We start from the raw sequence: 22,971 nt of genomic DNA on the forward strand, positions 1-22,971 counted from the left end.
AACCCTGAGCACGTGGGCAAGACTCACCAGCTAGACACCCAGGGCAGAAGTCTCTGTAATAACTCAGATACCACCCCATCTAACATCCCATCACAGGCCATTGGATATATCTACCGCTAATAGTCGAAGATCAATTAATTGCCAAAATTAGGCTATCCCATCTCACAAGGCACTGGTGAGACCTCACCTGGAATACTCTGTGCAGTTCTGGTCTCCCATGTTTAAGAAGGATGAATTCAAACTGGAACAAGTACAGAGAAGGGCTACTAGGATGATCTGAGGAATGGAAAACCTGTCTTATGAAAGGAGACTCAAGGAGCTTGGCTTGTTTAGCCTAACTAAAAGGAGGTTGAGGGGAGATTTGATTGCTCTCTATAAATATATCAGAGGGATAAATAGCAGAGAGAGAGAGGAATTATTTAAGCTCAGTACCAATGTGGACACAAGAACAAATGGATATAAACTGGTCATTGAGAAGTTTAGACTTGAAATTAGACGACGGTTTCTAACCATCAGAGGAGTGAAGTTTTGGAATAGCCTTCCAAGGGAAGCAATGGGGGCAAAAGACCTATCTGGCTTTAAGATTAAACTCGATAAGTTTATGGAGGAGATGCTATGATGGGATAACATGATTTTGGTAATTAATTGATCTTTAAATATTCATGGTAAATAGGCCCAATGGCCTGTGATGGGATGTTAGATGGGGTGGGATCTGAGTTACTACAGAAAATTCTTTCCTGGGTATCTGGCTGATGAATCTTGCCCATATGCTCAGGGTTTAGCTGATCACCATATTTGGGGTCGGGAACGAATTTTCCTCCAGGGCAGATTGGAAGAGGCCCTGGAGGTTTTTCGCCTTCCTCTGTAGCATGGGCCACGGGTCACTTGCTGGAGGATTCTCTGCTCCTTGAAGTCTTTAAACCACGATTTGAGGACTTCAATAGCTCAGACATAGGTGAGAGATTTTTTGCAGGAATGGGTCGGTGAGATTCTGAGGCCTGCGTTGTACAGGAGGTCAGACTAGATGATCATTATGGTCCCTTCTGACCTTAGTATCTATGCATCTATATCATCCCGTCCATAAACTTATCAAACTTAGTCTTGAAGCCAGATATGTCTTTTGCCCCCACTGGAAGGCTGTTCCAGAACTTCACTCCTCTGATGGTTAGAAACCTTCGTCTAATTTCAAGTCTAAACTTCCTGATGGCCAGTTTTGTATCCATTTGTTCTTGGGTCCACATTGGTACTGAGCTTAAATAATTCTTCTCCCTCCCTGGTATTTATCCCTCTGATATATTTATAGAGAGCAATCATATCGCCTCTCAGCCTTCTTTTGGTTAGGCTAAACAAGCCAAGCTTTTTGAGTCTCCTTTCATAAGACAGGTTTTCCATTCCTCAGATCATCCTAGTAGCCCTTCTCTGCACCTGTTCCAGTTTGAATTCATTTTTATTAAACATGGGAGACCAGAATTGCACACAATATTCCAGACGAGATCTCACCAGTGCCTTGTATAACAGTACTAAAACCTTCTTATCTCTACTGGAAATACCTCGTCTGATGCATCCCAAGACAGCATTAGCTTTTTTCACAGCCATATTACATTGGCGGCTCATAGTCATCCTGTGATCAACCAATACTCCGAGGTCCTTCTCCTCCTCTGTTACTTCCAAGCAATGCATCCCCAGTTTATAACAAAAATTCTTGTTATTAATCCCTAAATGCATGACCTTGCACTTTTCACTATTAAATTTCATCCTATTACTATTACTCCAGTTTACAAGGTCATCCAGATCTTCCTGTATGATATCCCGATCCTTCTCTGTATTGGCAATACCTCCCAGCTTTGTGTCATCCGCAAACTTTATTAGCACATTCCCGCTTTTTGTACCAAGATCAGTAATAAAAAGATTAAATAAGATTGGTCCCAAAACCAGTCCCTGAGGAACTCCACTAGTAACCTCCTTCCAGCCTGACAGTTCACCTTTCAGTGTGACCCGTTGTAGTCTCCCCTTTAACCAGTTCCTTATCCTGCTTTCAGTTTTCATATTGATCCCCATCTTTTCCAATTTAGCTAATATGAGGAGTTCAGGGTGCAGGAGGGGACTCCAGGCTGGGGCACGGGGTTGGGGTGCAGGGGGATGAGGGCTCCGGCTGGGGGTGTGGGCTGTGGCTGGGGATGCAGGAAGGTGCTTCGGGCTGGGATCATGCGATTCGGAGGGCAGGAGAGGGATCAGGGCTGGGTCAGGGGTGCAGGCTCCAGGTGGTGCTTACCTCAAGCAGCTGCTGGAAGCAGCAGCATGTCCCCTCTCTGGCTCCTACACAGAGGCACAACCAGGCGGCTCATCGCGCTGCCCCATCCACAGGTGCTGCCCCTGCAGTTCTTATTGGCCGTGGTTCCCAGCCAATGGGAGCTGTGGGGGCGGCACTAGGGGTGGGGGCAGCGTGCAGAGCCCCCTGGCTGCCCCTGTGCGTAGGAGCTGGAGGGGGGCATGCCATTGCTTCTGGGAGCCGCGCAGAGCTGTGCAAGCCCCCAGCTGGAACACTGGAGCAGGGCAAGCCACGGACCCTGCTCCCTGGCAGGAGCTTCAGGACCATTTTAAAACATATAGAGGGCCGGATGTGTTCCTCCGGTCCGTAGTTTGCTCACCCCTGCAATAGACACATCCCTGAGAGAGGCCACTCCCTGAAAAATTTCGATGTCCTTCTCCAAAGCATGGGGGTAACAGAGGTTTTCAGAGAAAAGATCACCAGATTTTAACTTTGGCAAAGCATCAGATTTTTCTCTAGCCTCATTCTCAGAAATGGCTAAGCCATTCTGGCTGAAATGTTGGGGGATCTAAATGAGATAATATGCTCAGTGAGTTTTCCCTTATGCTCTCTGCACACACTAATGTGCATGAAGCACACTAGTGCTTAAGTAGTAAGGACAATAGAGTTAATGGAAACCACTGAGTAGAGGCTTTCATTTATAAAGTCAGAAGAAGCGTTCAACTATTGATGATGCATATAAAACTTCCTATCTGTCAATCAATTCCTATCTACAAGTAGTTATGAATCATTACACATGTCCAGTGACAAAGCAATGCAGAATTAATTCTAAGCACAGGGCCGGCTCTAGGTTTTTTGCTGCCCCAAGCTCCGAGACCGCAACTGACCAAGCAAAAAAAAAAAAGAAGGGTGGCCGGAATGCCGCCCCTGGAATTGTGCCACCCCAAGCATGTGCTTGCTTTGCTGGTCCCTACAGCCGGTCCTGTCTATGCAGAATCTGCACTATTTGGGACCACAGAAATATGTCAATTTGTTGTTCTTGTTTTAAAGTAGGGATGCTCAAAGCAAAAAGGCTGCATTTAGTTCTTGGCTTTAGTCCACACACTTCCTATAAATGCAAAGAGAAGATAAACCTGACCCACATCAGGTTTTCACTGACCCATTAGTAAGTCTGTAAAGCAATTTAAAGACTTAGTAGTGCTACGTAGTGTTGCTGCTATGGCTGCTGAACCTACAAACAAGCAATCTTTATTCAGCAAGGGAGATGCCAAAGCAAGCTACTACGATTGTACACATTTACTTTTGCTAAAATAATTATGTAAAATTTATATGCATATTACATGCACCCTCAGTGTCACAAAGTTTGGGTACCCTCAGTTCAACTCACAGCAGAAAAAAAACCCCTACAGATGGAAAGCAGAATTCTGAAAATAAGTGTCACGCTACTCCCAAGATTACTGGTGTGCTGCTGAGATGACTCCATGGAGCTGCCACAGACAGACTATGGGGAACTGAATTCTCAATGCACTGTTCCCCTTAGAACTTCATTAACAGACCTAGGATTTAATTAGTGCTAGCAAATTATTTTCCAAGGGACCAACAAGCACATTTCCCCTTGGAACACTACTTCTGTCTGGCTGCTCCTTGGGCACTCAAGAAAGGTTGTGTTTAACAGTACTACCAAGTTATTCCTCCTAAGGGAGGGCTGACTAATTTACTGTGCTGATACTCATTTGCCCTATCAGATAAATACATCACGTTATTCTATTTGGTACAGTTTGAAAAGAAATCTTAAAAACAATCATAAAAGTCCCATAAGAAACTGCTCACTCATAGCTAGGGCCTCATGGATTCTGTGATGCTGTAGTGGCGGAATTTAAAATGGAATCCCCTCCATGCCTTGAAATCCACCTCCTGCTGTAAAATCTCAGCTTTCATTATTTAAAGATATGTTTCTAGCCCTTCACTGGCTAGATGAGGATAACCATAAAAACATAACCATAAAAACACATGCTGAGTGTAAGGGCTTGTCTTCACGTACAGCGCTGCAGCTGTGGTACTTTGGGCTATGTCTGCACTGCCACTTTCGTCACTAAAACTTTTGTTCCTCAGGGTTGAGGAAAAATACCCCCCGAACGAGAAAAGTTTTAGTGACAAAAAGCATCAGTGTGGACACCGCTTCGTCGGCGGGACGAAGCTACTGCCCCTCACTGGACGTGGGTTTATTTTGTTGCCAGGAGACCTCTCTCCCAGTGACAAAGGGCGAACACATAGTGCACCTTACAGCGGCACAGCCAGGCCTTTGTAAGTTGTGCAATCTAGAAACAGCCTTAGTGAAGATGTTACTGTGCCAACAGGAGAACTTCTCCTGTCAGCACAGTTAATCCACCTCCCTGAGACACGGTAGACATGTTGGCAGGAGAAGCTCTCCTGCCGACACAGCGCTGTCTACACGGGGGGTTAGATCGGTATAACTACATTGCTTCAGGGTGTGGATTTTTCACACCCCTGAGCAACATAGTTATACCGACTGTAGTGTAGACCTGGCCTTAGTCAATGTAATGTCTGAATTTGCACAGGCAGAAAAAAATAGCTCAGAGGTGTGAACTGCCCCATTCATTTAATTGGTCTGTTAATGCTAAAACCCAGAGATGACAATTTATGTCATCATGTAACTAGATCACTGCTAGTCATTTTGGCAGAAACATTCAGCAAATGTAACTATCCTAAATCCAAACTACCTCCACAGCTCCCAAGGCAGAAAATAGTAAAATAACATGGAGTTACTATACTGACTATTATTAATTCTCGTATTAAATATTTATATAATTACAGTTCATATGGCAACACCCATTGTTTCATGTTCTCTGTGTGTGTATATCTTCCTACTGTATTTTCCACTACATGTTTCCGATGAAGTGGGTTTTAGCCCACGAAAGCTTATGCCCAAATAAATTTGTTAGTCTCTAAGGTGTCACAAGTACTCCTGGAATGATCCCAGACCTGCAACACTATGCGGTCCCACCAGTCTGTGCTTGTTTCCTGGGCCCCGAATCGGGGTTCCATGGCATGAGCCTGCCCCTTTGCCACCAGGATGGCCAAACTGCCAGGGCCCGTGCTTTGAGAGAAGTCTGTGTCCATGTCCTCATCACTCTCGTCACCGCACTGCCGTCACCTCCTCGCCTGCTTTTGCAGGTTCTGGTTCTGCATATGCTGTATGACAATGCGCGAGGTGTTTACAAAGCTCATAACTGCCGCGGTGATCTGAGTGGGCTCCATGCTTGCTGTGGTATGGCGTCTGCAGGAGAGCAGAGTTGCAGGGGAAGCGGTGGTTGGATGACCAGTTTTGCAGACCTACTGCACTGTCTGCTGCTAGGACACAAAAGCTGAGCGGGCTGCACACTTGCCATGGTATGGCGAGACAATAGCAGCCATGCAGAGTGGCAGCGGAAGCAGCCCTGCGAGACCACCAGGAGAGCAGAGTGGCAGTGGAAGCGGCCCTGCAAGACCACCAGGAGAGCAGAGTGACAGCGGAAGTGGTGGATGACGATGGTCATATAGAGGACCTGCAAGGTGGATTCATAGCAGCAGGAGAGCAGAGTGGCAGCGGAAAAGGTCGTTCGATGACGATGGTTTGCAGCCCTACTGCACCATCTGCTGAAAGCAGTATGGCGCCCGCACAGAAAAAAGGTGCAAAACGATTGTCTGCCGTTGCTTTCACGGAGGGAGGGGTGACTGACGACATGGGGCAAAAACATTGTCGCGGGTGGTTTTGGGTACCTGAGGCATTGGGAGCTTAACCCAGAATTCCAATGGGCGGCGGAGACTGTGGGCTAGCGACCCACAGTGCAACGCTCCGGAAGTCGACGCTAGCCTCGGAACTGTGGAGGCACTCCGCCGACTTAATGCGCTTAATGGGGACACACACAATCGACTGTATAAAATCGCTTTCTAAAAAATCGACTTCTATAAATTCGACCTAATTTTGTAGTGTAGACATAGGAAGACAGCACCGTATCATTTCACATTCAGAAGGTTTTTCTCATAGCCACAAAGGACAGAAATATATATTTTTAATTTAAACTGATGGATAAGCCTCACACACACAAGAAAGTTTTCTACTTATCGCTATCATGTTAAGCACTCCCAACTTAAACAAAGCTTATAAATAGTGTTGGCAGAATTCAATTTTTATAATTTCGACAGATAATATCAATGTTTATCCTCAAGCATTTTTTCTAGATTTATTGATTTAAATTTTCAATTGCAGGAAATTATGGGAGGAGATTAGATAATGGGGGGGCGGTCAGACAATAATTACTTAATGACAGTAATCACTGAGATTCAAAAAGTTAAAGCTTTATAACCATTAAAATATAAACTGTCAACATCATGTCAAAATATAATATCCTTAAATCAATCTAATAAGTCCTCAAGCAGCATTTTTCTTACTTTGCCTATCTGTTTACATCTATTATCACTGATAAAAATATTTTTTCATGTGTGTGGGCGCGCGCACAGTGAAACAGATTATTAGATTCTTAGCAGTAAAGGTCGATAATCCTTCCAAGCCTAATTATAAAGTATTGCATGATGCCCAAAGCACTTTAAAATCTAATATTTGCCAAATAGTAAAAAACCCTAACCATATTCAAAATGAAACAATACATACTTTGAACGCCCAGTGGAATTTGTGCGATGTTTATTGTTCCCTCCATGTTCCAGTGCACCTCCATTTAAACTGGAAGCAGATTTGTGCCCTACAGTGTCTCTTTTGAAAGAATTTTCTTGGCTTGTAAAAGTGGCAATTTCCAAACGTTCCTGGGAATAGGTGAAAGAAACAAACAAGTAAAGGGATTGCTTCTGTCCTCAAAATGTATGGATTAACTTCACTATGTATCCTGTAAAGTCACCTCGGTAAGGAAATGGTAGGTTTCCACAAGGAGTACATATTTGAAGTTGGGTAAGAAGACTGAGAATCGGAAGGTTTCAGCATTATGCACTGACAAGCACATAAAGACATTTCATGTTGAAATTGAAGATTATAGATTAGTTTTATTTAATCTGTTTGATATCTTTCACTTGGATAAATTAATACAGAATGTCAGTGCCCTGAAAAGATGCCAATACAATAAGATAGATAAAATTCAGGATATACCAAATTAACTTCAGAAGCAACAGCTACACTTCAAGAACAAAAATCATTACTTAAATTTATGAATACCCATCAAAAATATTTCATCAAGAAAATTAAGAAAGCATGTGATACAAATGTATTCATTTTATTCTCCTTAGTTTTTATAATCATGTGCTATACTGCTTACAGCAAATATTACAAAGTGTTCTTGCACATTAGGTTAAAAACAATACCTGTTTTGCCATTTCTTTCTTTTTTCTTCCCTCTCTCTTCTCCTCCTCCCTTCTCTGAATCTCATCAAGAATTTCACGTTGCTGAAATACATTTTACTGCTATCAGAAACACAAACACAAAACAATCTTCATTTTTACTTCTGAGAAAAAAGCTAGAGTATTGATTTTTCAAGGATTTTAAAAAGGATCTACTGATCCCAGATGCATAAATAATTCAGTCAAACCAGTTTCTTAGATACTTCAAGGGAATTATAACAATTCCATGTTGAAAGAGAACAGGAGTAGTAACAAAAGGAAAATTACTTCCAAAGACATAGCCTCTTAATCATAGAATCATAGAATATCAGGGTTGGAAGGGACCTCAGGGGGTCATCTAGTCCAACCCCCTGCTCAAAGCAGGACCAATCCCCAACTAAATCATCCCAGCCAGGGCTTTGTCAAGCCTGACCTTAAAAATATCTAAGGAAGGAGATTCCACCACCTCCCTAGGTAATGCATTCCAGTGCTTCACCACCCTCTTAGTGAAAAAGTTTTTCCTAATATCCAACCTAAGCCTCCCCCACTGCAACTTGGGACCATTACTCCTTGTTCTGTCATCTGCTACCACTGAGAACGGTCTAGATCCATCCTCTTTAAAACCCCCTTTCTGGTAGCCGAAAGCAGCTATCAAATCCCCCCTCATTCTTCTCTTCCGCAGACTAAATAATCCCAGTTCCCTCAGCCTCTCCTCATGAGTCATGTGTTCCAGTCCCCTACTCATTTTTGTTGCCCTCCGCTGGATGCTTTCCAATTTTTCCACATCCTTCTTGTAGTGTGGTGCCCAAAACTGGACACAGTACTCTGTGATGAGGCCTCACCAGTGTCGAATAGAGGGGAACGATCACGTCCCTCGATCTGCTGGTAATGCCCCTATTTATACAGCCCAAAATGCCGTTAGCCTTCTTGGCAACAAGGGCACACTGTTGACTCATATCCAGCTTCTCATCCACCCTAGGTCCTTTTCTGCAGAACTGCTGCCTAGCTGCTCAGTCCCTAGTCTGTAACAGTGCATGGGATTCTTCTGTCCTAAGTGCAGGACTCTGCACTTGTCCTTGTTGAACCTCATCAGAATTCTTTTGGCCCAATCCTCTAATTTGTCTAGGTCCCTCTGTATCCTATCCCTACCCTCCAGCGTATCTACCACTCCTCACAGTTTAGTGTCATCTGCAAACTTGCTGAGGGCGCAGTCCACGCCATCCTCCAGATCATTAATGAAGATATTGAACAAAACCAGCCCCAGGACTGACCCTTGGGGCACTCCAACCCCAGTTGATACCAGCTGCCAACTAGACATGGAGCCATTGATCACTACCCTTTGAGCCCGACGATCTAGCCAGCTTTCTATCCACCTTATAGTCCATTCATCTAGCCCATACTTCTTTAACTTTCTGGCAAGAATACTGTGGGAGACCGTTATCAAAAGCTTTGCTGAAGTCAAGGAATAACACGTCCACTGCTTTCCCCTTATGCACAGAGCCAGTTATCTCGTCATAGAAGGTAATTAGATTAGTCAGGCATGACTTGCCCTTGGTGAATCCATGCTGACTGTTCCTGATCACTTTCCTCTCCTATAAGTGCTTCAGAATTGATTCCTTTAGGATCTGCTCCATGATTTTTCCAGGGACTGAGGTGAGGCTGACTGGCCTGTAGTTCCTCAGATCCTCCTCCTTCCCTTTTTAAAAGATGGGCACTACATTACCCTTTTTCCAGTCATCCGGGACCTCCCCCAATCGCCATGAGTTTCAAAAGATAATGGCCAATGGCTCTGCAATCACATCCGCCAACTCCTTTAGCACCCTCGGGTGCAGCGCATCCAGCCCCATGAACTTGTGCTCATCCAGCTTTTCTAAATAGTCCCGAACCAGTTCTTTCTCCACAGAGGGCTGGTCACCTCCTCCCCATGCTGTGCTGCCCAGTGCAGTAGTCTGGGAGCTGACCTTGTTCGTGAAGACAGAGGCAAAAAAAGCATTGAGTACATTAGCTTTTTCCACATCCTCTGGCACTAGGTTGCCTCCCTCATTCACTAAGGGGCCCACACTTTCCTTGGCTTTCTTCTTGTTGCAAACATACCTGAAGAAACCCTTCTTGTTACTCTGAACATCTCTTGCTAGCTGCAACTCCAAGTGTGATTTGGCCTTCCTGATTTCACTCCTGCATGCCTGAGCAATATTTTTATATTCCTCCCTGGAGGTCATTTGTCCAATCTTCCATTTATTGTAAGCTTCTTTTTTGCGTTTAAGATCAGCAAGGATTTCACTGTTAAGCCAAGCTGGTCGCCTGCCATATTTACTATTCTTTCTACACATCAGGATGGTTTGTTCCTGTAACCTCAATAAGGAACCATCAGAGGAGTGAAGTTTTGGAATAGCCTTCCGAGGGAAGTAGTGGGGGCAAAAGATCTATCTTGCTTTAAGATTAAACTCGATAAGTTTATGGAGGAGATGGTATGATGGGATAACATGGTTTTGGTAATTAAATATTCACGGTAAATAGGCCCAATGGCCTGTGATGGGTTTTAGATGGGGTAAGATCCAAGTTACCTGGGAAAGAATTTTCTGGGAAAGAATTTTCTGTAGTATCTGGCTGATGAATCTTGCCCATATGCTCAGGGTTTAGCTGATCGCCATATTTGGGGTCGGGAAGGAATTTTCCTCCAGGGCAGATTGGAAGAGGCCCTGGAGGTTTTTCGCCTTCCTCTGTAGCATGGGGCACGGGTCACTTGCTGGAGGATTCTCTGCTCCTTGAGGTCTTTAAACTACAATTTGAGGACTTCAATAGCACAGATATAGGTGTGAGGTTTTTTTTGTAGGAGTGGTGGGTGAAATTCTGTGGCCTGCGTTGTGCAGGAGGTCAGACTAGATGATCATAATGGTCCCTTCTGACCTAAATATCTATGAATCTATGAATCTATGATTCTTTAGAAGACAGCCAGGTCTCCTGGCCTCCTTTCCCCCCTTCTCCTTTAATGATGCTAAGAAAAGAAGTTTTAGAAACGGATTAATTATACTCCAAAACAGAGGTACTGCAGGTATGTAGGGAGATGTGGTGTAAAGAGAAGACCAGTATCTAGGGTATCTGGTGTTCTGGTCTGAGCTAACACACCGACTCCCTTTGTAGTTGAAGATGAAATGCACTTCAAATATTTATATGGTCACACTTATAAATAAAACTTTATATAGAAAATGGTTTACAACGGGTTAATAATAACTGATGTCCATAACAAGATCATAACAAGTAATTTGCATTACTGACGGTTATAAGCACACCAGAAAAAAAGGTGTTACTGATGACTATAAGTCATTGTTATAAGGAAGCTGTTATCCTGCTGCACTGTAACAATCTATACCAACTGATTAGCCACTTATTAAAATATCTATTAACTAGTAACCTTTATAAACTATTGTGACGCTCTGTACCTCGGGGGAACACCCAGCACCCCCGTGTTCATCCTTGTAAAATGATTGCGTGGTATCCAATGCAAAGTTTGTCATGTCGGGTGTCTTCGGAGGACTCATGATGCACTGAGCATTGTTGTTACAGTAATATTATAGTAACGTTATAGGTTATAATTTCATGTATATAGTTATGAGGCTGAAAAATGTATCCTCATGGCTTAAAGCAAACCCAGGGAAAAATTCTCTAACAGCAGAGCGGCAGTTCACGCCTCATCAGGGCATTTATGGGACAAACCCAGCCAAGCCCCGCCCTACAGAAACAAAGGACACTGGCCTAGGCAACAACAAAGGATCCGTTGGACTCTCAAGTGAGTCACTCCCCTTCCTTTGGTCAGTTTGGGACTGCAATGAGGTAATGCTCACCTGACTCTGAAGAGGGAAGAAAGGACATGATAAAAGGGAGAGATGTTTGCCATGCTCTCTCTCTTCCACCTACATCTACAGACACCACACCAAGCGACTGAAGCGCTGATCAAAGGGGAGAGTCTGGCTGAAGAACAACCAGCCATCCTGTGGTGAGACGCATCTAAGTTTGTAAGGGCACTGAAAGTGTTAAGATCAGCTTAGAATGCGTTTTGCTTTTATTTCAGTTGACCAAATCTGACTTGTTATGCTTTGACTTATAATCACTTAAAATTTATCTTTGTAGTTAATAAATCTGTTTATTCTACCTGAAGCAGCGCATTTGGTTTGAAGTATGTCAGAAACTCCCCTTGGGATAACAAGCCTGCTACATATCAATTTCTTTGTTAAACTGATGAACTCATATAAGCTTGCACATCCAGTGGGCATAACTGGACACCGCAAGACGGAAGTTCCTAGGGTTGTGTCTGGGACTGGAGATATTGGCTAGTGTCGTTCGGTTGCACAATCCGAAGAGCAACTTACATGCCAGAGGCTGTGCGTGAACAGCCCAGGAGTGGGGGTTCTCACAGCAGAGCAGGGTAAGGCTGGCTCCCAGAGTCAAGGACTGGAGTGACCTAGCAGATCACCAGTCCAGATAACTCCAGAGGGGAACATCACAACTAGTTATATATATACACAAGGATCCACTTATAAAGTTTACATATTCATAACAAACAATGAGAACATGAACATTTTAATTCTTTTACCTCCTGTTCCTCTCTTCTCTTAGCTTCTTGCATCCGACGCTGTTCTTCCTGGGCCAGTCTCTCTTGTTCCTTTTGCTGATTTTTTAGCATTTCTTCATGAAAAGACTTGGAAGGTGGCTTATTATATTCACTGAGAAATGACTGTATGTGGTCCGCAAGTTCAAATATCATCACCTAAAAAAAGAGGTAAACACAAATGACACCCAGTTTTCAAAACAGTTCAGAATACAATGAGTATACAATATACTAATGAGGCTTTAGAAAAAGCAATAAAGTCAGTAGATTCTCATTGATAGTGCTCAGTTAGTTATTAGGAGAATTTGACATATTTCTCCTTATACCACTCTTTGACAGAACTATGGTTATTAATGGTGACATGATAATCACTAACAGGGCAACAAAGATAGCTTTCTCAAAAATTTTCACTTATTTCATTACAAATATGCAAATGCTCTCCTGGATAAAACATAGCTTTTTCCAAACCAAATTATTTTAATGGTATTCTTCTGTACATGGTCAAAAAACATTTCAGATTATAAAATACAAGCGATTTAGTGTCTCTATAGCTGCATATTATCGTCCACATTGCTGAGAACAAATTGTTTATTTATTTGCTGATATTATATTGTGATCTTCTCTCCGCAAGCCAAATCCACAGTTACAGCTGTAGAACCACTTTTGTGGTGACCACTTTTCATCATCCAGGGTAACTTGGCATGCTGATGAAAAAGACAGCTCATCTCAGTTCCAATTTTTATGCAGATTGACACTGAAAATCAACACTGTCAAAGTCAGCAAGGCACAGTTCCCTCTCACTAAAAAATATTTTCTATAAATAAAATAAAAAGGCCAGATGGATAGCTCTGATAAATGAATCCCTACATTCCTTAAACAAAGCAACATGGACAGTGAAAGGTAGTGCAAGCTTCCCCAATACGCCTCAACCGTGCTCTGGAGGGACTGCTTCTGGGTGCTCAGAGAGCACATCAGTCTCTAAAGACCACACAGTTGTTAGCCTTCCTGAGACTACCCAAAACGTGTCAATTGAGTTGATAATGATGATTATGTTGCAACCATTTACTACAAACATTAAGCACAGCAGTTCCTTCACCATCCAATAGGAATGGGATTGAGACTACTACCTAATTACACTACTTGGCCTGTCAAATGATAATGATTTTCAGTCACTGCCAATTTTGGCTGGATATGAACTGATGACCAGACTGACCAAGTCTCCCAATACGTCAAGGACACTGCCGTTTGCAAGCAAAAAAACTCACAACCCCTGACTTAATGTTATCTCCGGCATAAAAACTACCTTACCCAGAATCATGTGTGTTGGCCACACGTGCATCACCCTCTTGTGCTCTCTCTGAGCCAGTGACAGAAACTGATACGCTGTGTAACTGACACACAAGATTCTGGGTAACCTAGTTGTCCTTTGCTATGCTTCTGCCAATGGGAGCGGCAGCGTTGGCCGGCTCAGCAGCCAATGGTAGGACAAGGGGAGCATGAAGCGGGGGGCATGGTGGCAAAAGCGTAGAGCCCAGGCAGCGCAAGTTGAAGGTAGGTACTGGTAGGTGGGTCGGAAGGTCAGTATGTTAGGGAGGGGATCATGCCCCATTCTTCTCCAGGCCTTGGCTGCAGGAGGGAGGGGATGGATGGCGGAGATTCAGGGATGGGAACAGCCCCACTCATCTAGGGCCTCAATGCAGCAAGGGAGGTTCAGAGATCAGGCAGGGTGGTTTCATGCCCCATTCTCCCCAGGCTTTTGGGTACAGCAGGAGGGGTAATGACCCCTCCTCTTCCAGGACACTGTGGAACAGGGACGGGGTGGGCCCAGGGGGTTTTGTTCTGCTGCAAGCATCCTGCCAAGAGCGAGCGTCTTGTCTCCCCTTTACCAGGTATAATTATGGCCATGCCTTCCTGACCACTGCCAACAGCCATGGTTACTATAGCCCCACTGGGGAGGCAGCTGGAACTCTGCTCACCTTATTGTGTATTCTATAGAGTAAAGGGCGGTGCACTGGGTGGGATGAGAGAGACTGAATGGGGATATTAGTAGAAGGGCTATGCGGACAGTGGAGGGACGGGATGTCCCTGGAAGTTAATCTGAAAAATGTTAGCCAGTAAGCTGATGACCTAGGATGAAAGGCCATTACCTGTCCCATATACCATCTAGTAATAGCCCTTTCAGTCAATTAATCCCTAGAGTGAAAAAGACTATCAGCTCTCCAAAATGAAAGCAACAGCACAAAGAGGGTTTCACCTTTTCAGCTGAGTGACCTACTGATAAACCCACAGCACAGGGTTTGGTTTCAATTCAGGTGTGCTTGTGACAACAGCACATTAAACTGTCTGTCTACAGCAGTGGTCCCCAACCTTTCTGTGGGAATAGCACATTCCTATTCCCAACAGACTGTGGCACCGGGTTGGGGACCTCTGGTCTACAGGGGATTGAAATTTGCAAGAATCTTAAATATTTAACCCCTGGATTGCTCATAATAATGAAGCCAGAAGGCAGTGTGGAACAGAAGGCATAGCACAACATGAACACATTTGCCTGTGCCATGCACAAAGCAAAACACCCTTCCTACGGAATCACTGAACTAAAAGCAAGTGCAGAGAGAGAAAGAGAGAGAGAGAGAGAAAAAAAATAAAGAAGGTATTTCTAAACAAACATTCTAAAAATAAAACTTTCCACCTACTATTTAACACACCCTTACTTAGCCTAGGAAGATAAGGACCCTGCTTTGGGGCGTCCACATAGCGGACCACATTCTAATAAGGAGGCTCTCAGGGATCACCTTCCAATTCCTGATAGTAAGGCTAACCCTGATTCATGATTGTATAATATATTTCTGTAGCAAGTACAGGAAATTGCTCACATGGAACAGTAATATTAGGAAATTATTTGATTATTTTAGCTCCTTTTAATGTGATACAGCAGCTAGAAGGAAGGAGGAATGACAATATGATGTGACCAGTCACTTCTCCATGGATCATCAGCAAGTGCACAGGGGACCACCCCTGCTGCACAGATCACAGTCTGAGAACATCTGCCTTAGTTCATTTATTGCTTTAATTTATCATTAACACATCTATTACAAAAATCAAGAGTACAATGTTGAACTGTTAATTCCTAGAAGGTATCAAAAAGTTTTGTAGTAACAATTCATTACTAAACACAATTTGAATGAAAAATTATCTAAAATAATTCTTATGAAAGTAGCTATCAGATAACATATTAAAAATAATAGAACAAGAATATGCTGTATAAATAGAAAAAGAGGTATATATGCCGAGAGAACTGGCATATGGACATAGAAAATTGGTAGCAAAAATATTCTCCTGTTTTAACACATTGTAGGAGTTACTGCTGCTTGATTTTTTTTCTTTGTAAAGGTTAAAACAAGCAAGTTAAACACAAACATGTTTCTCTGTAAAATATGTACATGCACATAAGAAATGCATATTGCAAACACTATTTTTATAAAAGGCTTCCACATTCATTGTCAACTATTTGGATCATTTCAGTCCACATTCAGTCTACTTGGATACTGAGTTTGTAAAACATTTACATTGTTGCTTGTAGTTAACATACTTGAAGTGTTTATTAAAATCTGAATAAAGTAAATACAAAAAAAATCTATATTTTGTAGTATATAAATAATCAGAATATTCAGCTCCTGTCTAACTAGTACTTTTCATGCATAGATCTCAAAGTGCTTTACAAAAGAAGGTCAGTATTAATATCCCCATTTTACAGATGCGGAAATTGAGGCGCACAGCCATGACATGACCAGTAGAGTTGGAGTTAGAATCCAGGTCTCTTGTCCCACAATCCACTGTTGAGTACACCAGACCACCCTGCTTTTACTTCACCAAGTAAAAAGTGTTTTTGACTAAATAGTTACGGCGATTTTATAATGAAATTAAAATTCAACATAAACTGTATAAAATCCTCTCAATGTTATACACTGCTTGTTACTTTCTATAAGATGACAAACATTCTAAGGGTATGCACAAGAAACTCCCTGAAAAAGCACAAGATCAAATCCGCACAGACACACCCCTGGAGCCCCGACCTGGGATATTCTATCTACTACCCAAGATCCATAAACCTGGAAATCCAGGGCGCCCCAGCATCTCAGGCATTGGCACTCTGACAGCAGGATTGTCTGGCTATGTAGACTCCCTCCTCAGGCCCTACACCACCAGCACTCCCAGCTACCTTCGAGACATCACTGACTTCCTGAGGAAACTACAATCCGTCGGTGATCTTCCTGAAAACACCATCCTGGCCGCTATGGATGTAGAAGCCCTCTACACCAACATTCCACACAAAGATGGACTACAAGCCGTCAGGAACACTATCCCCGATAATGTCACAGCTAACCTGGTGGCTGAACTTTGTGACTTTGTCCTCACCCATAACTATTTTACATTTGGGGACAATGTATACCTTCAAATCAGCAGCACTGCTATGGGTACCCGCATGGCCCCACAGTATGCCAACATTTTTATGGCTGACTTAGAACAACGCTTCCTCAGCTCTCGTCCCCTAACGCCCCTACTCTACTTGCGCAATATTGATGACATCTTCATCATCTGGACCCATGGAAAAGAAGCCCTTGAGGAATTCCACCATGATTTCAACAATTTCCATCCCACCATCAACCTCAGCCTGGTCCAGTCCACACAAGAGATCCACTTCCTGGACACTACAGTGCTAATAAACGATGGTCACATAAACACCACCCTATACCGGAAACCTACTGACCGTTATTCCTACCTACATGCCTCCAGCTTTCACCCTGACCACACCACACGATCCATTGTCTACAGCCAAGCTCTGTGATACAACCGCATTTGCTCCAACCCCTCAGACAGAGACAAACACCTACAAGATCTCTATCAAGCATTCTTACAACTATAATACCCACCTGCGGAAGTGAAGAAACAGATTGATAGAGCCAGAAGAGTTCCCAGAAGTCACCTACTACAGGACAGGCCTAACAAAGAAAATAACAGAACGCCACTAGCCGTCACCTTCAGCCGCCAACTAAAACCTCTCCAACGCATCATCAAGGATCTACAACCTATCCTGAAGGACGACCCAACACTCTCACAAATCTTGGGAGACAGGCCAGTCCTTGCCTACAGACAGCCCCCCAACCTGAAGTGAATACTCACCAGCAACCACAAAGTACACAACAGAACCACTAACCCAGGAACCTATCCTTGCAACAAAGCCCGTTGCCAACTGTGCCCACATATCTATTCAGGGGACACCATCACAGGGCCTAATCACATCAGCCACACTATCAGAGGCTCGTTCACCTGCACATCCACCAATGTGTTATATGCCATCATGTGCCAGCAATGCCCCTCTGCCACGTACACTGGGCAAACTGGACAGTCTCTACGTAAAAGAATAAATGGACACAAATCAGCTGTCAAGAATTATAACATTCATAAACCAGTCGGAGAACACTTCAATCTCTCTGGTCACTCGATTTCTGATCTCAAAGTGACTATCCTTCAACAAAAAAACTTCGAAAACAGACTCCAACGAGAGACTGCTGAATTGGAATTAATTTGCAAATTGGATACAATTAACTTAGGCTTGAATAGAGACTGGGAATGGTTGATTCATTATAAAAAGTAACCTATTTCCCCTTGTTTATTCCTTCCCCCCCACCACTATTCCTCAGACGTTCTTGTTAAACCCTGGATTTGTGCTGGAAATGGCCCACCTTGATTATCATACACATTATAAGGAGAGTAATCACTTTACATAAGCTATTACCAGCAGGAGAGTGGGGTGGAGGGAGAGAAAACCTTTTGTAGTGATAAACACCCATTTTTTCATGGTCTGTGTATATAAAAACATCTTCTGTATTTTCCACAGTATGCATCCAATGAAGTGAGCTGTAGCTCACGAAAGCTTATGCTCAAATAAATTGGTCAGTCTCTAAGGTGCCACAAGTACTCCTTTTCTTTTTGCGAATACAGACTAACACGGCTGTTACTCTGAATTCTAAGGGTATGACGCCACAGTTCCTAGACAGGCAGTGAATGCAAACTCAGTCTCTGTGTGGTTTATTTTTGCTGGATGTGCACACTGAACTTTCCTGAGGTGGGAGACCATTATGGGAAGAACAGAACCCTGCTTTATTAGAATATATAATCACATTCTAGTTTTGATGTATTTGTAGTTCCTTATTTTGATAACATTTCACTATACAAAATTTTCAAGACTATTTACGATCAATTAGGCTTTCCACAAAGAGAAAACTCTTACCTCTCCGCAGCGTTGTTTTGCCAATTCCTCTAGTCTGGATTTTAATAGATTAATGTTTTCATTTGACAAACCTTTTGCATTTTTCAGCTGTATTTCAGGGACACTGGAGAAAAAAAATCACAAGAAATGGTCTCTTATGAAGGATAAGATATACAGACAGATAAGGAGACTCATATAGGCCACACGACAGGTCAATAAGAACTTTGGTTTTTTTGCAGCAACCCAACAATGGTCATTCAACACCCAAACAAGTAATACTCTATCTACATGATTATAAAAAAGTTCTGCTTTATATTCAACATAATCCGAATTGCTGACACACAAGTACTCAACAGTTTCAACTAGCAGAAGAACCATCAGAGTAACCCCATAGTCTGTGACAACTACAGTTCTAACCTGATACATTACTTTTTTTAAAGAGATGTACTGAAAATGCAGTACATAGTTCTGGCAGAAGATATGGCAATTTGGGATTTTCTGATTTTCCTTTTACGTTATGTAAGCAATATATAATTAATCTGAGGAATACATTCAATAAAGTACATTCAGATAAATAACCAACATTTTTTAAAAGCTTAGACATTTATAGGAGTAAGAAAAACATCTGCAGTTATATTATCTTAAACAAAAATTATAACGGTTATCAAGCTTCAGGGTATAATGAAATCATCACTTGGTCAGGAACAACATTTCCCTTCCCATATGTTAGATCATTGCATAATTGGGCATACTATTTTTCTTTGAGGTATCTGACACAGGCCACTGTTGGAAGCAGATGGAGTATTGGGCTATTCTGACACAACAATATTTATCCACAAAATTACTATCAAGACCATATTCCAGTAGCAGCTGATCACCCACAACAACAACCCTTTTCATAATTCAAAGGAAATATCCATTAGCCCTCCAAAAGGCTAATTCAGCACAATACAGGACCAGCAGATGATAGAACTATGACAAGCAGACAGTTTTAAAGATGAAGAGTTTGTTCCCCATTCAGCAAGGTACTGTGCTAACATTAAATTCATGAGTTGTCTCAATGACTTCAGTGGAAGTACTCACATGTTTAAAGTTACATATGGGCTTAAGTATCTTGCTGAATTAGTGCCTAAATCTCCAGTTGGCAGATGTATCTCTATTACTCACTGGCAGCTACATCACAGAAGGGATGAGGTTGCTTCTATCTCAGATGCATGTTTTCGGATGGATTAATTATACAGATAAGGTTACCCACTTTTATACTTCAACACTATAAGTATAACAAATATAGACACATTTAAATCAAGGTAAGAATAAGGGCAATGAACACAATGTTACACTTCAACTTCCATTTTTGTCAAGGAGAGAATAAAGAAAATATTAGAAGACTATATTTTGATTTTCACTCACCTATCAGGGTAGGTTTGGGAACATTTGACCCACAAATCAACTTTGGCATAAACTTCATTGTCACCCGTCAAACCCTGAGGACGCAGAACCAAACTGATTTCCGGAGGCTGTTTTACCTAAAATATAAAACAAGGCTTTTAATTTAAGCAGGAATTAATTCAGGGAAGTCCCATCCTATGTTATGCAGGAGGTCAGACTAGATGATCCCAATGATCCCTTCCGGCCTTAAAATATCTATGAATTTTTTTACAATTGATTAGTGAACATGTGAACTAATACCATTGATGATTTTATTTTAAACAGTTCAACCTTAGTTTATCCAGCCTATGTGGGAAGATTCATGGAATAAGTGGAAATAGAGATATTCTGAAGAAGGAGTGCCCTACCATGAGTCATATTTAGGTAAGAGGGAGGTCTGGATTAATGGGTTAGGTTAAACAGCGGTTCACTATATTTTAAATGGAGAAAGGTATATGAAAAGTGATTGTCATTTTTTTAAACGAATGGAATTCAGAGTTATTTGTGGAAGGTCACAGACAGCAAGTTAGAGGGGCATTCCACAAAGAAAGAAATCTAAATTTACACTTAGTGTTAGGCCTTCTAGGGTACAGAGATGGAGCTTTTTTATTTTAGGCACATAGGCAGAGTTTTGCTAACTACTGTTTTCTTTCTTTCCTTTTCACTTTTTTAAAACATTCTTTGTAAACTGACTTCAAAGTAAAATGGAAAAAGTACACAGGAACTTTTTGACACTGGGAGTTTGGATTTACTGAGGAGAAAAGCCAGAAGAAAGATGAGTCATAGATGACAAACATGGTGGTGGAAAGGAAAGAAGAGCTAGCTGGAATGACAAAGGAAGAGTGACAAGAGGAAGACAGGCTAGAAACAACCCAATGCCCCCACCAGGTTCCTCAGGACAGGGAGTGTATGGGCTTGTCTACATGGGAACATTCAGGAAAGTTAAAGTGAATCAACTAAAGATGTGAAGTTAATGCACATAAAGTTAAAATATGTTAAATTACATGTGGATTCTCTAATCAAGAGTAAAGTAGCCTTAGTTCACTATAATTTAGGAAGGGATTAAGTCCATATTGAAAATACTGACCAAGTTCCAGTGAGAGTCATGAGATATGGGGAGTGGCAGATATAAAAGGTCAGGGATGGCAGTGATACTTTCAGAGACATTGCAGGTTGAAACGTATGAATTCACCGTCTATGCAAAATAAATAATTCCTTCTTGTCAGAGTCAGATTCCAAGGCCAGAAGGGACCACTATGGTCATCTAGTCTGACCTTCTGTATAACAGAGGCCAATGAACTCACCCCCCGCCCCTCCCAAAAATGCTGTGTGTGTATGTGTAAATCCAATCTTGATTTTAAAATGGCCAGTGATGGAGAATCCACTATGACCCTTGGTAAATTGTTCCAACAGTTAATTATCTTCACCGTTAAAATGCTTTGGCTCCTTTCTTATTGTCGAATATGATGATCTGATGACTTCAACAGGAATAATTCCTCCTCAGTGACTAGGTTTTTACACTGCTTCTTTACAGCTTTTCCTTAACAATCGAATGGAATGGGTATTTGTGAGTGGAATAATATTGCCATTTGTAGTATCATTCCTGAATTATAGAAAAGTATAGCAAACATGGCTGAAACGTCACTGTATCTCCCAAAACAGCAGCAAAAGAAGGTGCTACTGTATCTTAATGTTCATTTAAAATGTAGATTTTTTTTTTAAAAAAAATCCATTTCAATCTATGATGCTCCAATTACTGAAAGAGTTCACAGGAATAGCCGCAACTCAAAAAAAGAGCAGAAGCCACCCTCTCCACCCAGCACACGGAGTGGCCAGCATGGAGCCACTCCTGAGTAGCAAAAGAAGGGAACAGGCATGGGATAAGTGAGGTTGGAAGTGGTGAGTCCAGCAGAGAAGTTTGTAGGAGTCGGGAATAGTAGAAAGGAAGGGAGGGCCCGGGCTGGAGCTGATATCACCGGAGGTGAGGAGGCAGCAGCAGAGAATATGTGGGAAGAGACTATGACATCTAGAAGGGGAATGGAAAGAATTAGAGAAGAGTAGGCGACTGGCCATGATATTAATCAATCAGTTATCCTAAGAAACAGTTATTGTGAAATTGAAAGTTAATGTGAGCCAAATAATCAGGGAAATGTTATATGGTGAATCAATTAGCATGCAACAAATATGCAGAGAAACAATAGTAATATGAATCAATGCAGAGAACCAGTTATGAGGTGAGTCAATTAAGCAAATAGGTATGCAATTAATCTATTAAGGAATGACTCAACTACAGAGGAAATAAAAATGCTGACAATTAATTAAAAAGCAAGTCACATATGCAGAGTATTAATTATAGCTAGAATTAAAAAAAGATGCTGAGGATTAATCATAAAGTCAGTTATATAGAGGGCCATCAAAGAGTTGGAAGACAATGGGCGACCAGTAAGGAGGCTGAATGCTTCTGGTGTTCTTGAGAAATCAAGGACTTGGTAATGTCAGCAACCAAGTTCTACAAATGTTCTGAAGACGTGCCCTGCTCAAAGGGAGAAATGGTGGCTAATCCTGGTGGGCAAATGAAGGGCCTCTCTCAGAACACTGCTGAGAGACTAGCTAGGGTGAGAGAACTGAGTTACTCAAATAGGGAAAACTTGTGAGGATTTACCTCCTAGTTTCATCTAGGAGTTACTCAGACCACCACAAGGGAAACACCACCAAAACTTTGTTAATCATGAATAAAGGTATATTTGTTAAGGAACATATAAATTTAAAGACAGTTTACACAGCACACAATCAGTATTTTTATACACAGAACTGTCAGTTCAGCAGCAACCTTTGTGGGGAACCAGTAATAAAAAGTTCTAAGTGACAATCCAAAATGATTTGTACTTTACATAGGGTTCTGGAAGAGATGGATGATGTTTAGTTACACAACAGAAGAGTGGAATTATTACATGCAAAGATGTATCAGTTTAGCAGCTGCAGGTGAGAATGGGAGGGACTTTCCTTTAAAGT

The 22,971-nt window shown here is 42.1% G+C and overlaps 1 protein-coding gene across 1 annotated transcript in view; it reads right to left on the reverse strand.

The window, feature by feature from the left end:
* The window catches only part of EIF2AK4 (eukaryotic translation initiation factor 2 alpha kinase 4), a 77,510-nt gene that overhangs the window by 52,048 nt on the left and 2,491 nt on the right, over positions 1-22,971 (reverse strand). Inside the window, exons 2-6 of the mRNA XM_077818913.1 lie at positions 19,942-20,057; positions 18,553-18,655; positions 12,246-12,419; positions 7,640-7,720; positions 6,942-7,090 (exon numbers count right to left, since the gene is read on the reverse strand). Coding sequence (XP_077675039.1) covers positions 6,942-7,090; positions 7,640-7,720; positions 12,246-12,419; positions 18,553-18,655; positions 19,942-20,057 — 623 coding nt within the window. The remainder of the gene's footprint in view (positions 1-6,941; positions 7,091-7,639; positions 7,721-12,245; positions 12,420-18,552; positions 18,656-19,941; positions 20,058-22,971) is intronic.

Source organism: Eretmochelys imbricata, chromosome 6 (genome assembly GCF_965152235.1).
Source record: "Eretmochelys imbricata isolate rEreImb1 chromosome 6, rEreImb1.hap1, whole genome shotgun sequence".
Lineage (NCBI taxonomy): Eukaryota > Metazoa > Chordata > Testudines > Cheloniidae > Eretmochelys > Eretmochelys imbricata.